The sequence below is a fragment of the Gossypium arboreum genome, chromosome 5 (genome assembly GCF_025698485.1).
Source record: "Gossypium arboreum isolate Shixiya-1 chromosome 5, ASM2569848v2, whole genome shotgun sequence".
Taxonomy (NCBI): domain Eukaryota; kingdom Viridiplantae; phylum Streptophyta; class Magnoliopsida; order Malvales; family Malvaceae; genus Gossypium; species Gossypium arboreum.
The window spans coordinates 26872469-26892796 of record NC_069074.1 but is presented as its reverse complement, the minus strand read 5'-3'; the positions used below and the strand labels follow the sequence as shown (position 1 = coordinate 26892796).

Genomic DNA, 20328 nt, shown 5'->3' with positions numbered 1-20328 from the left:
GGTTGAAATTAAATTGTAATTTTTACGATCGAAAAAATATAATTTCATAATTTTAATAGACTATATCTTTATAATTTTTAAAGAATTAAATCAAATTTTTATATTTTTAGTGGAGGTAAAGTACAATTTTACCATTACTATTTTAAAATTTTTAAGATTTCAAATGAATCATACAAAAAAAATTCATTTTAGGGGTACTGGGCCCTGCCAACGCCGTCCTACAATTTAGATGAAAAGAATTATATAATAAATATATTTATTAAAATCCATGTAAAAGACAAACATAGTTTTAACCGAATTTGTAAAATTAAAAGTTTAAGATTCATTATGACTTATATGGAGTAGTACGGGCTCAAATTGTGTCACCTCTATTGTTAATATTGTATAAAAAAAGATTTATTATGACTTATGTTCAAATTTAATTATATGTTATTTTGATCGATATTTTATAATTTTTTAATTGAGTTAGTATTCAATCTGATTCGTAACATCAATTTAATAAAAAATTTAAATATAAGTTTAGATATAGATGAATAAATATATATAAATTGATTTATCATTATATAATTAAAATTAATATTTAAAATTTTAATTAAATCAAAACTGAAAAGTTTAGGGATAGCACAACATGAAGTATCCAACACATAAAAGAAGTTGCCTTAAAGGTGGGTCCATTCAAAAGTGTAAACAAAAATAAGTTATTTATTTAATGATGCTTTGCTTTGCTTCCATGTACACCATTTCCAAAGCTTCCCCCAACATTGATCAAACATTTATAACCCCAAAACAAACATTGATCAAAGATTTAAATTATAAAATTAAATTCCACTTAAAACTTTAATTTTGATCCTCCAATCAATCATTTTTCTGCCAAATCTGTGTTTTCTCCTTCAAACCATTTGGGATTTTGTTTATAACCCCAATATCACATGTTTGATAGATAGGATATGTACGGATTTCATAATAGCTTTTAAGAATATATTAGATTATGGAAAAATTTATTTTAAATGTTTTTAGTGGAGATAAATAAAATTTTAATATTTTAGATTAAATTGTTTTGTAAAAGTAATTAAATAAATATTTTTAATTTTAAAAGTGATTTTTTATATAATCTCTATTTTTGTTCATGGTAACTTTCTAAAATAATTGCTTCAAACCAATGGGGTTTTATTTTAATGATAAAGATTGAAAATTTATGTTGGAGTAATATATAATATTTATATACCATAAATTCATCAAATATATATTCATATTTAAATAATAAAGGGCAAAAAAATGGAATATCCGGTTTTTCACTAGCATGACATACCTAATCCCCTCCTACGCTTTCCTTCCTGTTCTCCCTTTTGAATTTCCCTAATTTTTTTTTCCTTTTTATCTTTTTTCTTATAATTATATATATATTTTTTTCTTGCCCTCTCATTTGCTTTGGGTTTCATTTCATTTGCACAGTTTTGCAGGATTCCAATTTTTCCACCCATTTCACCAAACCAAAGAACGTTTACAGGAAACACCAAAAGCAATAACAAAGAGGAAAAAAAAGGGGGAGAAATTTGACGCCGGAAATGTTCTTGTCTCCGCCGGCGCCGTTTTGGGTTCTTCTATGTTTGGCCATAGTTTCACAAATGCTGTAAGTTGAGGAAGGGAACTAAGAGATTCTTACAACGGAAAAGGTAAAACAGAGAGTTTGAAAGCGAAGAGAGTTCAATGCACGAAGCAGCGTTAAATGAGCAGAGCGACGTCGTTTCAAACGCCAAGAAGAAGAAATCCGACGACGAGAAAGACCACCTCGTGGTTGCTGTTACTACTCCCATGTCTCACAATCATCGGAGCCGGCGCGTGACTCCCACGACTGCTGCTACCGTCGGGGCTGCCGTCGAGAAAGTCCTCCCCAACGGCGATATTTACACCGGTAGCTTCTCCGGTAGCGCGCCTCATGGATCGGGGAAGTACCTGTGGAAAGATGGGTGCATGTATGAAGGCGACTGGCGGCGCGGGAAAGCTTCAGGGAAAGGGAAGTTCTCGTGGCCGTCAGGAGCCTGTTATGAAGGGGATTTCAAGTCGGGTCGGATGGAAGGAATCGGGACGTTTATCGGATCCGATGACGACACGTACCGGGGCTCGTGGATCTCTAATCGTAAACATGGGCAGGGCCGTAAACGTTATGCCAATGGGGATTACTATGAAGGATCGTGGAAGAAAGACCTACAAGACGGATACGGCCGCTATGTTTGGTGCAACGGGATCGAATACATCGGGGAATGGAAGAACGGCGTTATTTCCGGTCGTGGAACCTTGATATGGGCGAACAAAAACCGTTACGACGGGCAATGGGAAAACGGAGTCCCCAAAGGGAACGGAGTTTTCTCTTGGCCGGACGGCAGTCGTTATATCGGAGCTTGGAACGATGATACCATGAAGAAAGTTCAACAGTTAAACGAAACATTTTCTAACGGGAACGACGGGAAAGAGCATTGTGATGGGAGGGGAAGCTTAGGGGAAAGAAACATAAATTTCCCGAGGATTTGCATATGGGAAAGTGATGGTGAAGAAGGAGATATTACCTGTGATATAGTCGATAATGTTGAAGCTTCGATGATTTACAGAGATGGGTTTAGGGACTTTAGAAGAAACCCTTGTTGTTTTAGTGAGGAAATAAAGAAACCAGGAAAAATGATTTACAAAGGCCATAAGCATTATGATTTAATGCTTAATTTGCAATTGGGTATCAGGTGAAAAAAATTTTCAGGCTTTTGTTGGTGAATATATACGTTTTGGATCTTTGAATTTGGGGGTTGTAACGTATTTTTGTTGCAGGTATTCTGTTGGGAAACATGCTTCGATGTTGCAGGATTTAAAGCCATCAGATTTTGATCCGAAAGAGAAGTTCTGGACGAAGTTTCCGTCTGAAGGATCAAAGCTTACACCGCCTCATCAGTCCATCGAGTTCCGATGGAAGGATTATTGCCCGGTGGTGTTTCGGTATGTTCCTCCTGCTTTTTAGTTGATTTATCTGCAAACCTTTTTAGTTGATTTATCTGCAAACTGAAGAATAAAAATAGTATAGTAATGAGTTTGCTTGATTGCATACTAGTTTCCACTGATTCTGATATAAATAGCATTTTGCCATCATTCGTGTTTCACCGGCATTTACTATATTGGTAACGGCATTCCCTTTTGCGAGTTTCAGACATTTGAGGGAGCTATTCCAAATCGATCCTGCTGATTACATGCTAGCTATTTGTGGCAATGATGCGCTTAGAGAGTTTTCTTCTCCGGGGAAGAGTGGAAGCTTCTTTTACCTTACTCAAGATGATCGATTCATGATAAAAACAGTAAAGAAATCTGAAGTCAAGGTTAGTTGCCAATGCACTTGGACTTCATGCTAAAGTTGTTTTGTGTCTTGATGCATACATTTCTCGAATGGCATTCTTAACAGTCAGAATTTTTTTTGTTTTTGTTTCTCATTATTTAAGATTACTCTCTCAGTTAAATTAAACATAAATACCTGTACATGATTAGAATGAATCTAAAGTGTGATTAACAATATCAGGTCCTTATAAAGATGCTTCCAAGTTATTACCAACATGTTTGTCGGTATGAAAATTCTCTTGTGACAAAATTTTACGGCGTGCACTGTGTCAAACCAGTTGGTGGCCAAAAGGTATGCGTTTGAAATAAATAGAAAATGAACTGAATTACTTCAAGGTTTTGTTCTTTCATGAAATCGTCTCACTTGCTCAAAAATTATTGTTGTTGTTAAATACCAGACCCGGTTCATTGTGATGGGTAATTTGTTCTGCTCTGAGTACCGAATCCATAGACGGTTTGACCTTAAAGGATCCTCCCACGGCCGCTCAACTGATAAGCCAGAAGAGGAAATTGATGAAACGACAACCCTTAAAGACCTGGATCTCAATTTTGTGTTTCGTCTCCAAAGAAATTGGTTTGAGGAGCTTATGAAGTAAGCTGTTTTACATTTTTTTTCCTCTCCTTGCAACTCCTTATGTCAATTCATCCTTGTATTTATCACTAATTTTGTTAACCAAATGGTGGCAGGCAAATCGATCGAGATTGTGAGTTCTTGGAGGCTGAGAGAATTATGGATTACAGTCTTTTGGTTGGACTACACTTTCGTGATGATAATAGAGGTGATAAAATGGGATTATCGCCATTTCTCTTGCGCACTGGTAAGTTAGGAGACATTCATTGTATTCCATATGAAATTTGAGTGGAAAATCTCTGTTGCAATAAGAATACAGATTTGATTATGAAGTCCTATGCAGGTAAAAATGATTCCTATCAAAATGAAAAGTATATGCGCGGCTGTAGATTCCTTGAAGCAGAGCTACAAGACATGGATCGGGTTTTAGCTGGCAGGTATGTTTGGCTGTCTTGTTTTTTGTGGTTCAAATTATCTCCTCCAACCCCATCCCAACCACACACACGCACAGACGATGCTTAGATTTTAGAGTATGTGTTGTAACTATCGAGTTTAAAGTTTATGGTGAGTTTGAGTTATGTCTTTTTGCCATGATGGAATTTGCCAACATTTGGTCTAGATTGATCAAATCACATGGAATAATAGAAGGTTCATTATGTTGTCTCATGTCTGAGTGATCTTGTGGGCATAATTCCGAATACGACAGTTCTTTGCGGGGCATGTAGGAAGGGTGGTCCTTTATGATCCTAGATAATAACCAAGGGTTCCCTTGATTTTTGTTGCCCATTATCTAGCTTTTTCTGGAGTGATCCATGAATTTTTGTTGCCCATTATCGTTAGTTCTTTTTGAAATCTCCTTATAATGATGTTGATCCATCACTATTAGGCATGCCATGTGTATCTTTCTCTCTGGAGAAAAGTTGTATGGCATGCAAGATCTTTTTAGGGAATTGAACCTTCTATTATCTTCAAGTACCAGTACTGGTGCGGATATGGTTATATGTGAACAACTTAGGAAAAAGAAAATTGAACATACCCATGGCAGTCGTATACCCTTTTTTAACATTCACAACCAAGTTCAAATGAAATTCCTACTTTTCTTTCTTTATTGAATTTTCTTGGTGTAATTTCAAAGTGAAAAAACTTGAGGTATTTGGTAGAGGATGAACAAGTACTTACACAGATTTGGTATTTAATTTTGTTTAATCAGGAAACCACTGATTAGACTAGGAGCAAACATGCCGGCAAGAGCAGAGCAAATGGCCAGAAGAAGCGACTTTGATCAGTATACTCACGGTGGAGTCGGTCACTTTTCACATAGTGGTGATGTTTACGAAGTAGTCTTATACTTTGGCATCATCGATATCTTGCAAGATTACGATATCAGCAAGAAATTAGAGCATGCATACAAATCCCTTCAAGTGGATCCTACTTCAATATCAGCTGTTGATCCAAAACTCTACTCAAAGAGGTTTCGGGATTTTATTGGGAGAATTTTTGTGGAAGACAGGTAGAGAGAGAGAGCATCACCAGAAAAAGGAAAATCGGGTTAAAAATATCCAGCTTCATGTCTTTAAATCAGAGACAATGGCACTTTCAACGTGGACTGCACCATTGAAAGAGTGTGGCATTTGATGGGAACTATGCAACTCCCTGATATCTTTTTGAGCAGAAACTCCATGGATTACACTTAAACAAGGCATTGAGTGTAAAGTTGTTGGAGAGATTTGCAGCAGCAAAGTGTTGTGGGGAAATGTTGATAGCTGAATTTTGATGATCAGCCCATGATGATGATGATGATGAAGATGCAGGCGCCATGTACATTGAAAGGAGGTAGGGAAATTTGGATTCTGGCGAGTGGTGACATATATATATGTAGACATTTTCAGTTTCTTGGGGTGACATGTTTTTGTGGTGTCCAAGGAATGTGAATTGAGAAGATATGAAAGATAGGAATAAGAAAAAGTGTACAGGTTATGGAAAAAGGATGGGGATTTTATGATGTATGTTTTCGTGAGGAGATTATATTTATAGTATATAATTCCATTTGCAGTCTATATTTATAATATTTCATTTCTACAGTCTTCACTTCCAAATGAATTGAACTTAATTACTATTATTATAAGGTTAAAGGAATCAAATTTAGAAGTCAACAAGATTTGAAATTTGAGTCAAAGTCAAAGGTGGAGGGGTAGAGCGACGTCGTTTGGGATTTGAATCTAAGAAAAGGGTCTGAGTGCATTGCTATAAGTGGTGAAAGGGAAGAGACATAGGGGTCAGGGAAAAAGAGGGGTTTTTAAAGCCATGAAAAGGATAGAAAGCTGAGAGAACAAAACATATAAAAATCCTCTGCTCTGCTGTTTCTTTCTTCTAAATATAACTTCAAATAAATATCCTTTTTGGTACATTCAAAATGATTATTTTTAAGAATTTTAAGTTTGGATGTAATTATGAATATTCATTATTTTGAAATTTAAAAAATATAAAAATAGAGAATAAATCCTAAACGTACGAAAAATACATGATTTCTCTTGTTGCTTTTTACTAAAATATTTTTAAAAATAAACTATTTCTTGTTCTTAAAATAGTAATTTCATGATTTTATTTATCAAACAAGGATTTGTTTAAATACAAGCTAAGAGTTCACTTGAGAGTAATACAAAGTATAAGAGCTATAACAATTAAGGGTTATGTACAATCTAAGTTTACTTAAATAAGGATTTATTTAAATACAAGCTAAGTTTTATTATTTTTCAAAAGTTAAATGGTTGAATTAAAAATAGCGTGACTATTTTGTCAGCTATCTCAAAAGTTGAGTAACAGTTGGTGTAATTTATCCATAAATTAATTAAAACTGCATGTATGTTAAAAGATATTTTTTGGGTACAAGTTAAAGATTTATTTAAATATAATAAAAATATAGGAATAAGTATAACTATTTAAATTGTTTTGTATTTTATACATTGCTAAATGTTAACCTAAAACCTCAAAACAATATATTATAATCAATAAATTGTTTTTAAATATATTTTATTTTGTCACCTATTGGAATAGTGCAAGGAGAAAATAAAGAAATGTTTGGCAAAACCAAATTTGGGACTACACACACAACCCTGTCACTGTTGCCATTTGAATCCTCCAAATAGATTTGAGCTATCAAATCAACCCTCCACGTGTCAAAACCCACTTTATTTTTTAAATAATATTAAATAATGGGTTAATCTATCATTTTATATTTTACTTTAGTTTTTGTTTATATTTTTTCAATTAAGTACCAAACTTTAGATTTCGTTATTCAAACTAATATCAAATTTAACACCTCTATTTTAAATACTAAATTAAATAACAAAATTTAAAATTTAAAATTTAAATATCAAATTAAATATTAATCATTAAGTGATTGAGATTATGGTTATTTTTATTACTGAAGGGAGTCAAAGTCTAACTTTGATTTATAAGGGACCTTCAACTGTCTGATTGCTCAGACCCAGAACACAGGTCTGTTGATTAGTGGGACCTTTTGATTATGATATGTCCCTTTGAATTTTTTTTATTTTTAAATGTAAAAAAGAAAATTTTCTTTCTTCCTTCGAATTTTGATTTTAAATATATTTTTTAAATCTCAATTTTAAAATAGTAAATAACAACAATTAATCATCATGTTTACTTCTTGAATTAATTTATTCTACTTTTAATTAGTATAATAGTCTTTAACATTTATGGATTCTATCAATTTTATCTTAATTCTAAAATTTTAACACATTTAGACCTTAATTTTTACACATTTAATCAATTTGGTCATGGTTCTAAATTCTTTGGTATCCGATAAGAGATAAATTAGATGAAATTTTAGAATCAAAACTAAAATAATTTAAATTTGTAAACATTGAAAGTTGAATTTGTTATTATATCAATTAAAGTAAGATAAATTAATGGAAAAATAAATTGATAATTAATTTTCCTTAGATACTCAATTGCAGTATTGATAGGGACTGATTTACTTTCATTTTAGAGAAATTAATTTATTTAATATCAAAATTGAGAGGAATAAAATGATAAATGATACACATGCATCTAACTATACATTTTCGATTTATCTTTTTAATCTAAATTTTAAATAAAAATAAAATCATTAAAGAATTGCTTTTTAAAATAAAATAAATATTTAAATATGAAACCGAAATTTTATATCTTTTATAAATATATTTTAAATAAAAAATATTCACCGTTGGAACATTACTTCATCATTGATAAATTAGAATTTAAAATTTAGGGTTTAAATCATTGTATCCAGAGAAGGAGGAATCCAGAATGTAAGGTTGTAGTATGTGGGTGTCAACTTGAAACATATAAATATGAAATGAAGTAATAAACCACAAATGATAAAGATATAAGTCTTCCAAATTTCTTAAATGGTGTGTCGTCCTTTGTCGGGAAAAAGCCTTAATCATACCAGACATGAACCTTGTCTACACAACCCCAATGTCTTCCCCAGATTTATTCTTCTACGTTTATTTCCAGCAATTCAATTTCCATCTACCCCAAAACATCATCCATCATTTCAATTCAATTGCTCGATGCAACTATTGCAATTAATTCCACCTCAAACCTCATATTAATTATTTGCTACATCTAATGCTTTTATTTGAAAATTAAAATAGAAGTTTCATAGACACATTTGTATTAAGAGTTTGATTGTATTTTGTCCCATTTATTTAAAAATAGGTAAATTAATCTCTATACATTAGATTAAAAAATAAACTGGCTCAAAATTCGTGTGTTTATCTGATGGTCAAAACGTTTATTGTCCCAAGTGTGACTTGAGTTTGAATCGTACTAGTCGCATTGCTATAAACTGATTATTTATATGAGCACCTCGATGATATTTAAAAAAAAAAAAAAAAAACAATGAAAGAGAATGGCAAGGGACAAATTGTAAGCAAGAAGGGGACAGAAGCAGAGGGAGTAGGGTTTTTCTTATGGCTTATAATGGTGGTGAGAAAATGAAGTGGACAACAACATGTGAGCGATGTCATTTATTGTTAGCTGGTTTAGAATTTCCTTCTATTTTCATTTTTTTTTTTAAAATGGACACTCTTAGAAAAGAATTTTTTTGAAATTGGACCGAAATTATTGAAGCAAACACACAATTGTTGTTTGCAACTGCCACTTAAAAATGGGGACCTACATGTCCATTTTGACAATGTTAGGGTCCCAATTGCTTTGATTATGATTCCAAATGCTGCCACCAATAGGTTTCTCTAGAGTTAGGGTTGGTTGGACAAGATTTTTGCGACTTCGACTCACCTTAGCTGCCCTGTTTTATCATTTTATGATATTTTATTCTTATTTTTAATTTAATGATAATAATCTATTAATATTTATTATCATTTTTTCTATTCAATTGCAGGAGTTTGAAAAAAATTAAATTGATAAGAATATTCTCTTTTTCTATTATATTACTAAATTAGCATACAAATATAATCATAATATAATCTCTGTTTAATTTTTACATCAAGTTTAAATCTAAATAGAATTTTAAATATAATATAGAAAAAGAATATTACAATTATATATAAATTTAAATTTAAATTTAGTTCTATAAATATTATTTTTTGGTTAATCACATTTAATCAAATTGTATCTATAAAATTGTTTAGAAGATTGTTAGCATTAATAAATTATAATTATTTCAATAAAAAATGGAGTATTGAAGCAATGGTGGTTCGAATATTTAATATTGAATCAAATTCGAATAATAATGATAGTGAATAGAGATGAAAAATTATTTTAATTGATGATGAGATAATATAATAATATACTTAATTTTATATTTTATTAATTTTATGTTTGTTAATTTTTAATGATTTAAATTATTTGAAAGAACTAAAATTCAAGCGGTGACGTTCAACAATGCTGTGACAAAATTTAAAGATATTTTTCAAGGAAAAACTTATACGAAAAGGAAAAGAAATTAGTTATGATGAGAATAATAGTTTTTATAATAAATATGAATTATTGTTAAAGAAATAATTTCTCGTATTCACAAAAGTATTTTATTCTATGATTTTATTTGTTTTGATGATCTAAAAAGCATATGGGTAAGCATATCGGTAAAAATTTTATTTTCACTTTTTCGTATTTTGCTAGATATTATTGGCGTGGTTATTATTATTAATTTTTTAAAGAATTTTTTTGAAGTTGTTTATATTGTGTGATAAAAACATTCTTTTATTTTTTAGTTTATTATTATTTGTTTGGTTTAGTTGAAAAATGTCCTCAACAATAATTTTAATCATTATTATTAAACCTATTTATTATTTTAGTCTAAATATTTTCATATTTATCATGATTTGTTTTTTAATTTAATATTATAATTTACTTACGTAGTTCCAAATTTTTATGTTTAATTATTTTTAGTTAAATATTTATTTTATTTATATCAATTTTTCGAGATCAAAATAATAAAGATTGAAGAGTAGAAACTATTGATATGTAACATATTCATCATCTTTCAAACATTAAATACACATATTCACATGTAATACATGTGACATGATTGATATATATTATTATGTTAATTAATTATTATTTATAATGATATTGTTTTTTATTAATTACACAATTTAGAAATAAATTGTACATTGAATTTGTTAAAAATATTTTAATTATGATTTCAAATTTATTATTTAACTTTTAAATAATTTAATATAATTTAATTATTTTAACAACCTGAAAAATATTATATTATGATTAATTACATTAATTAAAAATATTATATTAAAAATTAATGAAAAATTAAACACATAAAATCACATTATATCACAATAGAAACTAGTATTATATAACAAGAATCCAAATTGCAACAATACTTGCTTTATTTCTTCATAAATTGGGCAAAAATAGCCCATTATATTGAAGTATTGGAAGGCATCTATTTTGGACAATCCAAAAAAAAGCCTACTTCAATTGACTTGGAACGAGTTTCGCAACAAAATTCTTATACATCAAACTTGATCCAATCCAATTTGAATTGTAAATATAAGTTTAAAGAAAAAAAAAACTTAGACCCGGTCTACCTGGATCGCAATATCACTAATGATTCGAGTAAATCCCAAACTCAATCAAACTTTTTTATTTTTGTTAAAAATCCACACCTAATCCCTGTACTATTAATACATTCCAAGCTTAATCCCCCAATTTCTATTTTCAAATTTTAGTTATATTTTTTGGATTTTAAAATCCAATTGCTAACATAGTTGATATTCTAAACTGAAAAAATACTTAGTAATAATGTAGTAGAAAAAATAATTTTAACATGAATTTAACAAAATCGTTTACAGTGTTAATAATTGTACTTTCAAAATTTGAGAAAAAATAAGAGATTAAATTACTTAAAATAAAATTAAAAGAGATTAAATTCAAAATATGTAGAGAACCTAGAGCACATTTTAGCCTTTTATTTTTTAATTAGTATTGTAATTTCAATTCAAACTTAACTTCAGTTCAAGCACAAACTTGGGGTTGAACATAAAAATAAGTAATCTTTTAAAACAAGCTTAATCTAACAAGTTTGAGTATTTCATTAGTTATGTCTAATCAAATTCAAACTTGCTTTTGAGCTTCAAGCCTTGAACTTGGGCTTAAACTCAAAACTTGAAACAATTTGAATCAGTCTCAACTCAATTGACATTGAAAGTCTCAAACTTAAAAAGGGATGTCAGAGAGAAAAAAGATGTTTTTATCTTGAATCATACTCAAGGTCTAAAAATGAAATTCGTTCAAGCTCGAGCTGAGCTTCGAAACTTGAATTTTGAGTAAAACTCAAACTTCTTTCAACTCAATGGACTCGAAAAAGCGTCGAACTTATATATGATGGAGAAACCACTAAAGAATTATTTAATTCTCCTCCGATATTTCTTGAAGCTGTACACTACAAACATGTATATCATGGAGCATAGAGGAACATAAAGTTCACCATGAACAAATGCTGCCAGCCGGCTTCTAGAACAAAGAGTTAAGAAAGAATGTTTTAATGTTATGCTGCTACTATGCATGATGATGAATGATAGTCGATACATATAACTACGGAGGGAACTCAAAGCTAAAGATACGTTTAATTCACCTCGACAACTAAACAGCTGATTGATTACTGATGTCGGACTCTCCAACGATCTGTTCATTTTACCTGATATCAAGGTATAGATTTCACCATGTAATTGGTAGACAAAGAAGTTATTGGTTTCCATTACGTCCTCGGACCCTCGGGATTCGCCTTAGTCCCATTGACCCCAAAAAGCGAGCAGGCCAAGTGCGGGTTACTGGGGAAACAGGACGGAAAGGATGGTGCATCCCAAAGTCATCATCATCAAATAGATCATAATCCAAGAATCTACCACGCAAGCGAACGGATGAATCTAGATGGATAAAGCCATCATCGAAAGGGTCATCAAAAGAATCATCTGAACCATATTCATCCGCATAGATATCATGATAGCCCGGATCAATCACATAATCACCCAACACCATTGCTCCTGGTGTTGATGACATAATTGTACTGATCACATCATTTCGCTCTCTCTCGTTTTCAAGCTTTTTCCATTTTTCTTCACGTACAGGATCTACTGCTCGAGGTCGTGCCAGTGGGTGCTTTGTCCTAACATGTTTCTTAAGCTCTTTGTAAGTTCCAACAAACGAGCACTTGTCTTGCATACATGACCTTTTTTCCCGATTTAGATATTTCCGTACAGGTTCTACCACTGTCCAGCCCTTAACTTGTCCTCGGCAGAGCGGGCATAGAAGCTCTGGCACTTCCATCTTTTCAGTGGGCTGCTCCACACCTGAAGTAAGACTGGAATTATCCATTGAGTCAGCTGATGTTACTTTAGTGTAGGCTTTCTTGTATTGCTCAAGACAATTGGAAAACCGCTTGCTAGTCGCACACATGTAAGGGCGGCAACCCTTATCGTAAGAGGAACAAAGAAGGAGAACGGCATTGTGTGGGAACTCCAGACAAACGGAACATTTTGCAGCTTCCCAATCTTTCTTCTCCGAAGCTTTGGAACATCTCTTCTTTCTGGAACCTTTTCCAGCCCTCTTAGGATGAGAGGGCAATGGATAAGGCACTCTTTTATGCTGAGAATCGGACTTATGCACTTTGCTAACTTTTGCCATTGGCAATTTAAACCTAAAGCAAAGGAGAGATAGATAGAGATCAAATCATTGTAATAATACAAGATTTTATAAAACACAAACAAGACCGATATCCGCCTTGCACTTTCAACAAGATCAAACTTCTCACATTTAATGCATGGACCTTAAAAAGTGTAAATAACAATTAATTATGTTTGGTTTTGGGTACAAAATGGGACAAAACCCAAGACAAGTAGATATGCCTCAAGAGGAGTGCTTATAGTTGGAATGGGTGCATACCCAGAAGACAATTAACATCTATGACTGTTAATCCTACTCTTCATTTTTTCTAGGAGCATGCTCAACATATTTTCGGCACACATTCAGACACGAGAATGGGATATGACCATCCAAATCAGAGACGGACCCGCTTAAAGGCCCCACAAAATTTTGGGAAATTACATTTTTCCTTGAAATATTTAGAACATTTTAATTATGCCTCCCAAAATTTTTGGAAAATTTCATTTCTCCTTTAAAGTTTTTAGAGAAGTTTATCTCAAAATTTTGAAGTTTCTCATTATACCTTTTAATTTTTTTGAAAATTTTAATTAAGCTCACTTAAAATATTTGAAAATTCACATTAATCTCACAAAAATTTAAAAATTTTAATTAGACCCTCAATTTTTTTAAAAAAAAAATCTCATTAAACTCTTAAAATTTTTTAAAATTTTACTAGTCCCTCCAAAACTTAGTCCCAAGATCAGCTACTGATTTAAATACATATTTATAAAAATAAAAAAAACATTAAAATATACCCACATTGAACTCATTCTATATCCAGCACTCACCCGAGTCCAAGTAACACAGTCTAACTTGCTAAAACCACTCATTTCTAAGGCAATAAAGAATGAAATTCATTGCTAAAACATTGAAAACCAATAAACATAATAATAATAATAATAATAATAATAATAATAATAAACGTATAGGCCTGTTGACTGATTAGAATTTCATGTTATTCTTTCCATTGGTAAGATTCTCAATACCCAAAAACTGAGACAGTACAAACTTTCAAGTAACAGTAAGATTTATAATCAATGTAGAATATGTAATGCACTATCTGCAACAAGGTAATCTTATGCTTTGAACTATAATGGGCAGGAAGCTTTGAATCATTTTTCATTATTAGTCATGAAAAGCTAAAGTGAAACTCTAGAAATTTTTTGAAGCAATAATCTTGTTTATGATTCTCCTCCATTAATAACTACTCACTAGCATTCATTTACATAATTAAAAAAAAAAAGCAAACAAGAAACGTGGAATATTCAAAAACGGAAATGAAAATGAAAATTTTTAAAGAAGAAACATATATAGCACCAATTAATCATTACTAAAAAGGGCGGAAAGCTAATATAAGAGTGAGTGTCGTGTAAGGAACGGAGAAAGCATAAAACCTAGGCTAGAACATTTTCAAAAACAATAAAATCGAAATTGAGAACGAAATTGAAAACAAAATGAAATGAACATGGGAGATATCAACATTCAACAGTAGAGATAAAACAGAAAAACCCGAATCTAGCGTACCTGGATATTTCACTGTTGATCTGAAATTTTTTTGAAAGAGAAAAAATTGGTATTCGGAGAGCGGAAGGGAGAGAGGGGAAGGAAAACGATGTTCCGGTAGACGAAGGAGACTGCTTTTGAGGTGGTTCACTTTCCGCCGCCGCTCCCGCCGCCGCAATTGGTGGTGTGGAGAGAGGAGCCCAATTTTGCTTTACCTCTTTACTTTATATATAAATATTAAATGTAGCAGATCAGTGATTGGCATTTTAAGGTAACTTTAACGCCATTATGTCGATAGTTCTACACGAATTTAGATTCTTATGGGGTATTATTAATCACATGGGCCGAAAACATAGGCCTAACTATAAGCCCATTGAAAATAACAAATGTTTTCTCTTATAGTTTCTGGAGGCCCGTAATTTCCCTATCGTTTCATACCTGTGCCGATTTTAAAATACTTAACACATAATTTGGTATCATGCTAATAGTATTAACCGTTTGGGTTTTAGAGTCAATCGGATAAAATTCATAATTAACTAATAATCTTATTAACTCTAAAGTTTGAATTAAATTAAATCTATTAGATTGAATTTGATAAATTAAATGTAAAATTAATCGATCCACAATTAATACTAAATTTATTCTATTGATAATAAAAATTCAAACCAAATAATATTACCAATTTACTTTCACCAAATCAGCTTTAAAATCCAAATTAAATTCTAAAAAGTTAACACCGCTATCTTTAAGTACCAAAATATATAACTTTTGTTAAATACAGGTACCAGAATGAACCAAAAGATAACATAGGTACCATGTTAGAAAAAAAATGTCAAACTTGTATATCAAATGATAGATTAAGTCTTTAGAATAATATTATTAAACAAATATTAATACAAATGTTTTCTCTTCGACAAATATTGGTATACCCCCCACCAATAGAAATATGTGGCAACACGGAAGGCCATCTAAGGGACATACACCACCCGTTGCAAATTGGGAAAATCACCAAAAGCTTCATTTCCTGTCTTAACCATGTGGTCAAATGGGTGTTGGAAAAATATTGACATCACATGTATAATAAGAATAATTATATATTATTATTTACTATCATGAAATGTTAGCTCAAATTAAAAGTGACCTAATTTGATCAAGGCTTATTGGCTTCAGTTGTTAAATAAAGTATGGGTCAAATACATGTAGATACTCTAGTAACTAATTTTTAATTGATAATGGGCTAATTAGAAATTCTGGTTAATGTGCAAAAGTTATAAATTAGGGTTATGCCCCCATATTACACATGCGTAATTTTTTTGACATCTTATCTTCAAAAAAGAAAGAGCCACATTCTCTAAATTGCTCGTATGTTGATTTGGAAGATCAAAACCAAAAGATCTCAAGATTTCAATGGATTTAGGTATGCTTCCACATTTAGTTTTGTTTTTGATGATTTTACATGACAGATCTTGATTTATTAAATTTTGTATCAAAGTTTTACGGTTCTAACAGAGGAAGGTAGTTATTCAAGGAAGCCAACCACTCCATACTCTGAATAAGAATGAATGACAGAATGCGTACCATCACAGACATCTTCGTTCCATCGAGGACATCCGCCTCATGCGTCTTATAATGATGGCTTGATAGCTAGTCCACTACGTTAATGCTACCTAACATGGGAGCTCGCCTATAAATAATATTCAATGCAATGAAGAAGGGATCGACTCTCCAACAAACTTACCTACACTCTACCAATTTACTCTCAACTTCCACCTCCACTATCTTCACTCTTTGGCTTTCTGCCCCGACAAGATGAACTAGTCTTTATCAACACCATCACTCCCTTTGTAACACCCCAAAACTTGGCCTAGAAGTTTAGACTGAATTTCGAAGACTACATTGGTCACCAAAAGTGGCGGAAACAAAAACTTTAATTCAAACCAAGAAAACACTTTTGTGCATTATGTTTGAACAATATTAAACCAGCGTCAAAACATTCAGTAGTAAAATCCACAGTTTCTAAAGTTCAATCCAAATAACACTTTACGAAAGTCCAACATAAAAATTTGTACCATAGTTTATATAATCGTTTTACAAACTGATTTAAAACCAACCGTATAAAACTTATGAAATTTTACTTAAACCGAATCAAATCATATTTTTTTGAGACCTCCGGTATGCTGAATCCAACTTCCAAAACACAAAAAGTACCTAAAAGAAAGAACACTACAATGAGGTGAGCTAGGGAGCTCAGTGTGAGCCGGAAACATAAAACAGATGGCAAAAGACGGAGTGACACAACACTTATTTCAGACAAGTATATGTATAAAAATTCACTTATGAAAATCTCAAAACAGAAATTTAAAGTACACTATCAAACCACAGAAACGATGTCCCAACTATACATAATAATTGAAACACATCAAAACACATTAACCATATTGTCGATAACCAAATGATTACACAAACAGACGTATATTTAGATGCAAAACGAATGCAACCAATCAAAGATTCCATCCCACCAACCAAACACCGCTTCGTCCACTTTGCACGCCACATAAAACCATAATTGGCTCATCTACTCTACACACCACAATGTGGAACTAAGCCACTGAAATAAAAATATGCAGCTGAGCTAGCATATGCATAGTATAGTGCTATAAACCGCTGTACAAATGTATTATAGTTAAAACTGCCAAATCAGATCAGTCTTCCTTCTCTCAATAACCAAATCCCAAATTTTTCATGCTAATGTAGTAATGCACACAGTACGCAGACATACATATGGAAATAGACATTCACGTTTCCAGTTGCACAGATTCAGATTTGATTACACTAATGTTTCAATACTCAATTATGAAAGCAACAATAAATTCAGACTTCTTCATCATATAAATGAACAATTAGATTAAAGCACATAAATGCACAAATATCCACAAATCCAAACTTGACTGAGTCCCAAACACACTTGCCAAGGCTTAACCGAGGGTCAAAACATACAGAAACACAAAACGAGTCAAATTTCAACACAAAACAAAAACTTGCAAAGCAGGGCCATACGACCGTGTGCCCTGGCCATGTGAGGGTCTACACGCCCGTGTAGAAGAGGCACACGCCCATATGCAAGAGACACACGCTCGTGTGACCGAGTTACATGGCTGTGTGAGTAGCTCGTGTTACTCACTGTCCAAAAGTGCCAAAATAAGGTGCAGAGCAGACACACTCATGTGAAAAACGACAAAACTCCCCAAATAGTCGCCACATGACCATGTGGCACTGAAAACATCCAAAATCCATAATTCTCAAAGTCATACAGCCGTGTGTGGCACACGCCTGTGTGGTCACGAAACCACACCGAAATAGCTGAAATCGTAGTTTTGCAATAACAAAACGAACCTCAATCGCTAATCGTTCAAGATACATCAGAATTTTGCAGATTTCCCCACAATCCAACAATAATTCGTTACCGCATTCAAACAGTTCAGAAACACGCAAGAGACTGTCGAATTCCATAGAATCCAACAACAATTCAATATCAAGATTGAACAGTTCAGAACACACACTTGATATACGCTTCTTACGCACTAGCAATCGATCGACGCGCCTCAACTATCGTTCTGAACTTGATTATGAAAACTCAACAATACTTCTACTCGAATCCAACTTGAAACGAGAACGGAAGTCAACCCCGTAATTGGAGTAGAAAAAGAAAATTGAAGAACAAAAGAAATGGATTGATAAACGGAAGAAACAATTATACCCTCCTAGAAGAAAGATCTGGAAATTAGGAAACAAAAGAAAAAGAAAGAAAAAGGTCCAGAGAGAGGAAAAGAATGTGCTTTCCTTTTTGAAAAGCTCCCTATTTCCAAATAAAAATAAAAATAAATAAATATTCAAAACTTAAAAACAACAAAAAAATAAACAAATTCCTCAAAACACACATAAGGACTCAAACCCAAAACCCAAAGGTAAACTAACACATTCACCACCACCGAACCAGCAAACTCATTCTAACATTAAAACGCGAAAATGAACCCTAATGTTCAACCTACTCACTGACCCTTACTTCAAATCTCAAAACTTTTAACCCGAAAATCCGAGATATTACACCCTCCTCCGTGTCTCCTCCTCATCAATCTCACATATCAACAGACGGATTAAATTTATTTTATGTTAAATATATTCAACAAATTTATTTTTAAAAATTGTAACTAATTAATAATACGCTAATGAAATAATTTTATATTTATAAAATTTTAAGAATGATAGCGAAGTACTTTAAAGATAGCTACAATTTATATGAAAATAAAATATCTGACAAATTTTTAAAAAAACATTATTTCTCTAAATGACTAAAACAAAAATTAATTTAAAATAAATACATATCATACTCGTGATCGTCTTGAACCAACAAGAACTTTGTCTAAATCAAATTCAGAGTAAGCTCAAATCGATATTGAATCACAATAGTAAATTTCAAGCTAAATCATGAACCTCATCAAATTTATTACTAGTAATGTTGGTATATACTATTATTGATTGTTTATTATAAAGGTTATAACAATTAATTGATTATTTATACCATTAAACTTAAAAAAAATTAAGTTGTAATTAATCAATCAAATACTAATTCAATTGAAAGATAGTTAAAAATTATTTTACTGAAATAAATTATATTATCATGAGTGTTTTTTTATATTTTTATATTTGAACTTAAAATATTATAACTTTTAGATATGGAACCCTAAACAATTAATTAGTAATCGCAATACCAATCACATCCACAAGCAGCAAACTACTAACTTAGAAAGATTATTATGCCGTCTACAATTTCAAATTGAGAGATGATTAGTATTGGTTATCGGAGCAGTTGACTTCACGGATAGAGATATAGATGTATTCATTGAAAGAATGATATATTGGATTGGACCCAGGATGAATTAATTCTGAATCTGTTTGTGAATTAATCCACTTGTGACGTTCATGGTGTGATTTACCAAAATCTTGAGTTAGTCATTGACCATATGTATGTAACTCATATGCTTTGATATAAGTGGAGGCTTATGCTTTAAAGATTATCATACACATAGCCAGTATGTTGGGTACATGACTTGTGTATGACATGACTTTACTAGAAACAATGGAATTCATAGCTCGATTAAATGGCTAAGATATCCTCTAATTAACATTGTATGAATTGATAAATATGAAACGTGGCAACGAGTTACTTATTCTCAAACAATATCTAAAGTATTAATAAAATAATTAATTTAGATTATTATGGATTGATTTGTAAATTAAAGAATAATACATATTGTAAAAGAAAAAAAATTAAAGATTGATTACATTTCATTAAATGATAAGTTACCACTTATCTATTTATCTTTTCAATGATTTTCATTAAAAATTATAAGAAATGATTTTTTATATTTATTATCGAACACATTTAAAAATTAAATTAATAAAAATATCAATTTTCAATAAATTGAACATCTTCGATAAATTAACCGGTAAAAAAATCAATTATATAAGAATGCCTTAATCATATAATGAACCACAAAATATACAACGTCTAGATTAAAATCTGACTTTTTTTTTAATTTTTGAAAAATAAAACAAATTTTATTTTAATATACAAAATTTCAATTACGAACAAATACGGTCAGCTGGCAACTAAACTCGTACGCAGGTCA

General features: G+C 31.5%; 2 protein-coding genes across 2 annotated transcripts; one reads left to right on the top strand and one right to left on the bottom strand.

The window, feature by feature from the left end:
• The first annotated feature begins 1245 nt into the window (after positions 1–1245).
• On the top strand, positions 1246–6039 carry LOC108456090 (phosphatidylinositol 4-phosphate 5-kinase 1-like). The gene is made up of 8 exons (XM_017754687.2): positions 1246–2732; positions 2818–2982; positions 3191–3356; positions 3554–3664; positions 3771–3964; positions 4060–4190; positions 4287–4380; positions 5154–6039. Exons 1-8 carry the CDS (start codon positions 1708–1710, stop codon positions 5455–5457), a joined length of 2190 nt encoding a protein of 729 aa, XP_017610176.1. The 5' UTR covers positions 1246–1707; the 3' UTR covers positions 5458–6039.
• A 5799-nt stretch (positions 6040–11838) lies between these two features.
• On the bottom strand, positions 11839–14938 carry LOC108453793 (uncharacterized). The gene is made up of 2 exons (XM_017752134.2): positions 14660–14938; positions 11839–13130 (listed from the first exon to the last, which is right to left on the bottom strand). The coding sequence occupies exon 2, from the start codon at positions 13115–13117 to the stop codon at positions 12179–12181; it is 939 nt and encodes a 312-aa protein (XP_017607623.1). The 5' UTR covers positions 13118–13130; positions 14660–14938; the 3' UTR covers positions 11839–12178.
• Positions 14939–20328: the final 5390 nt, after the last annotated feature.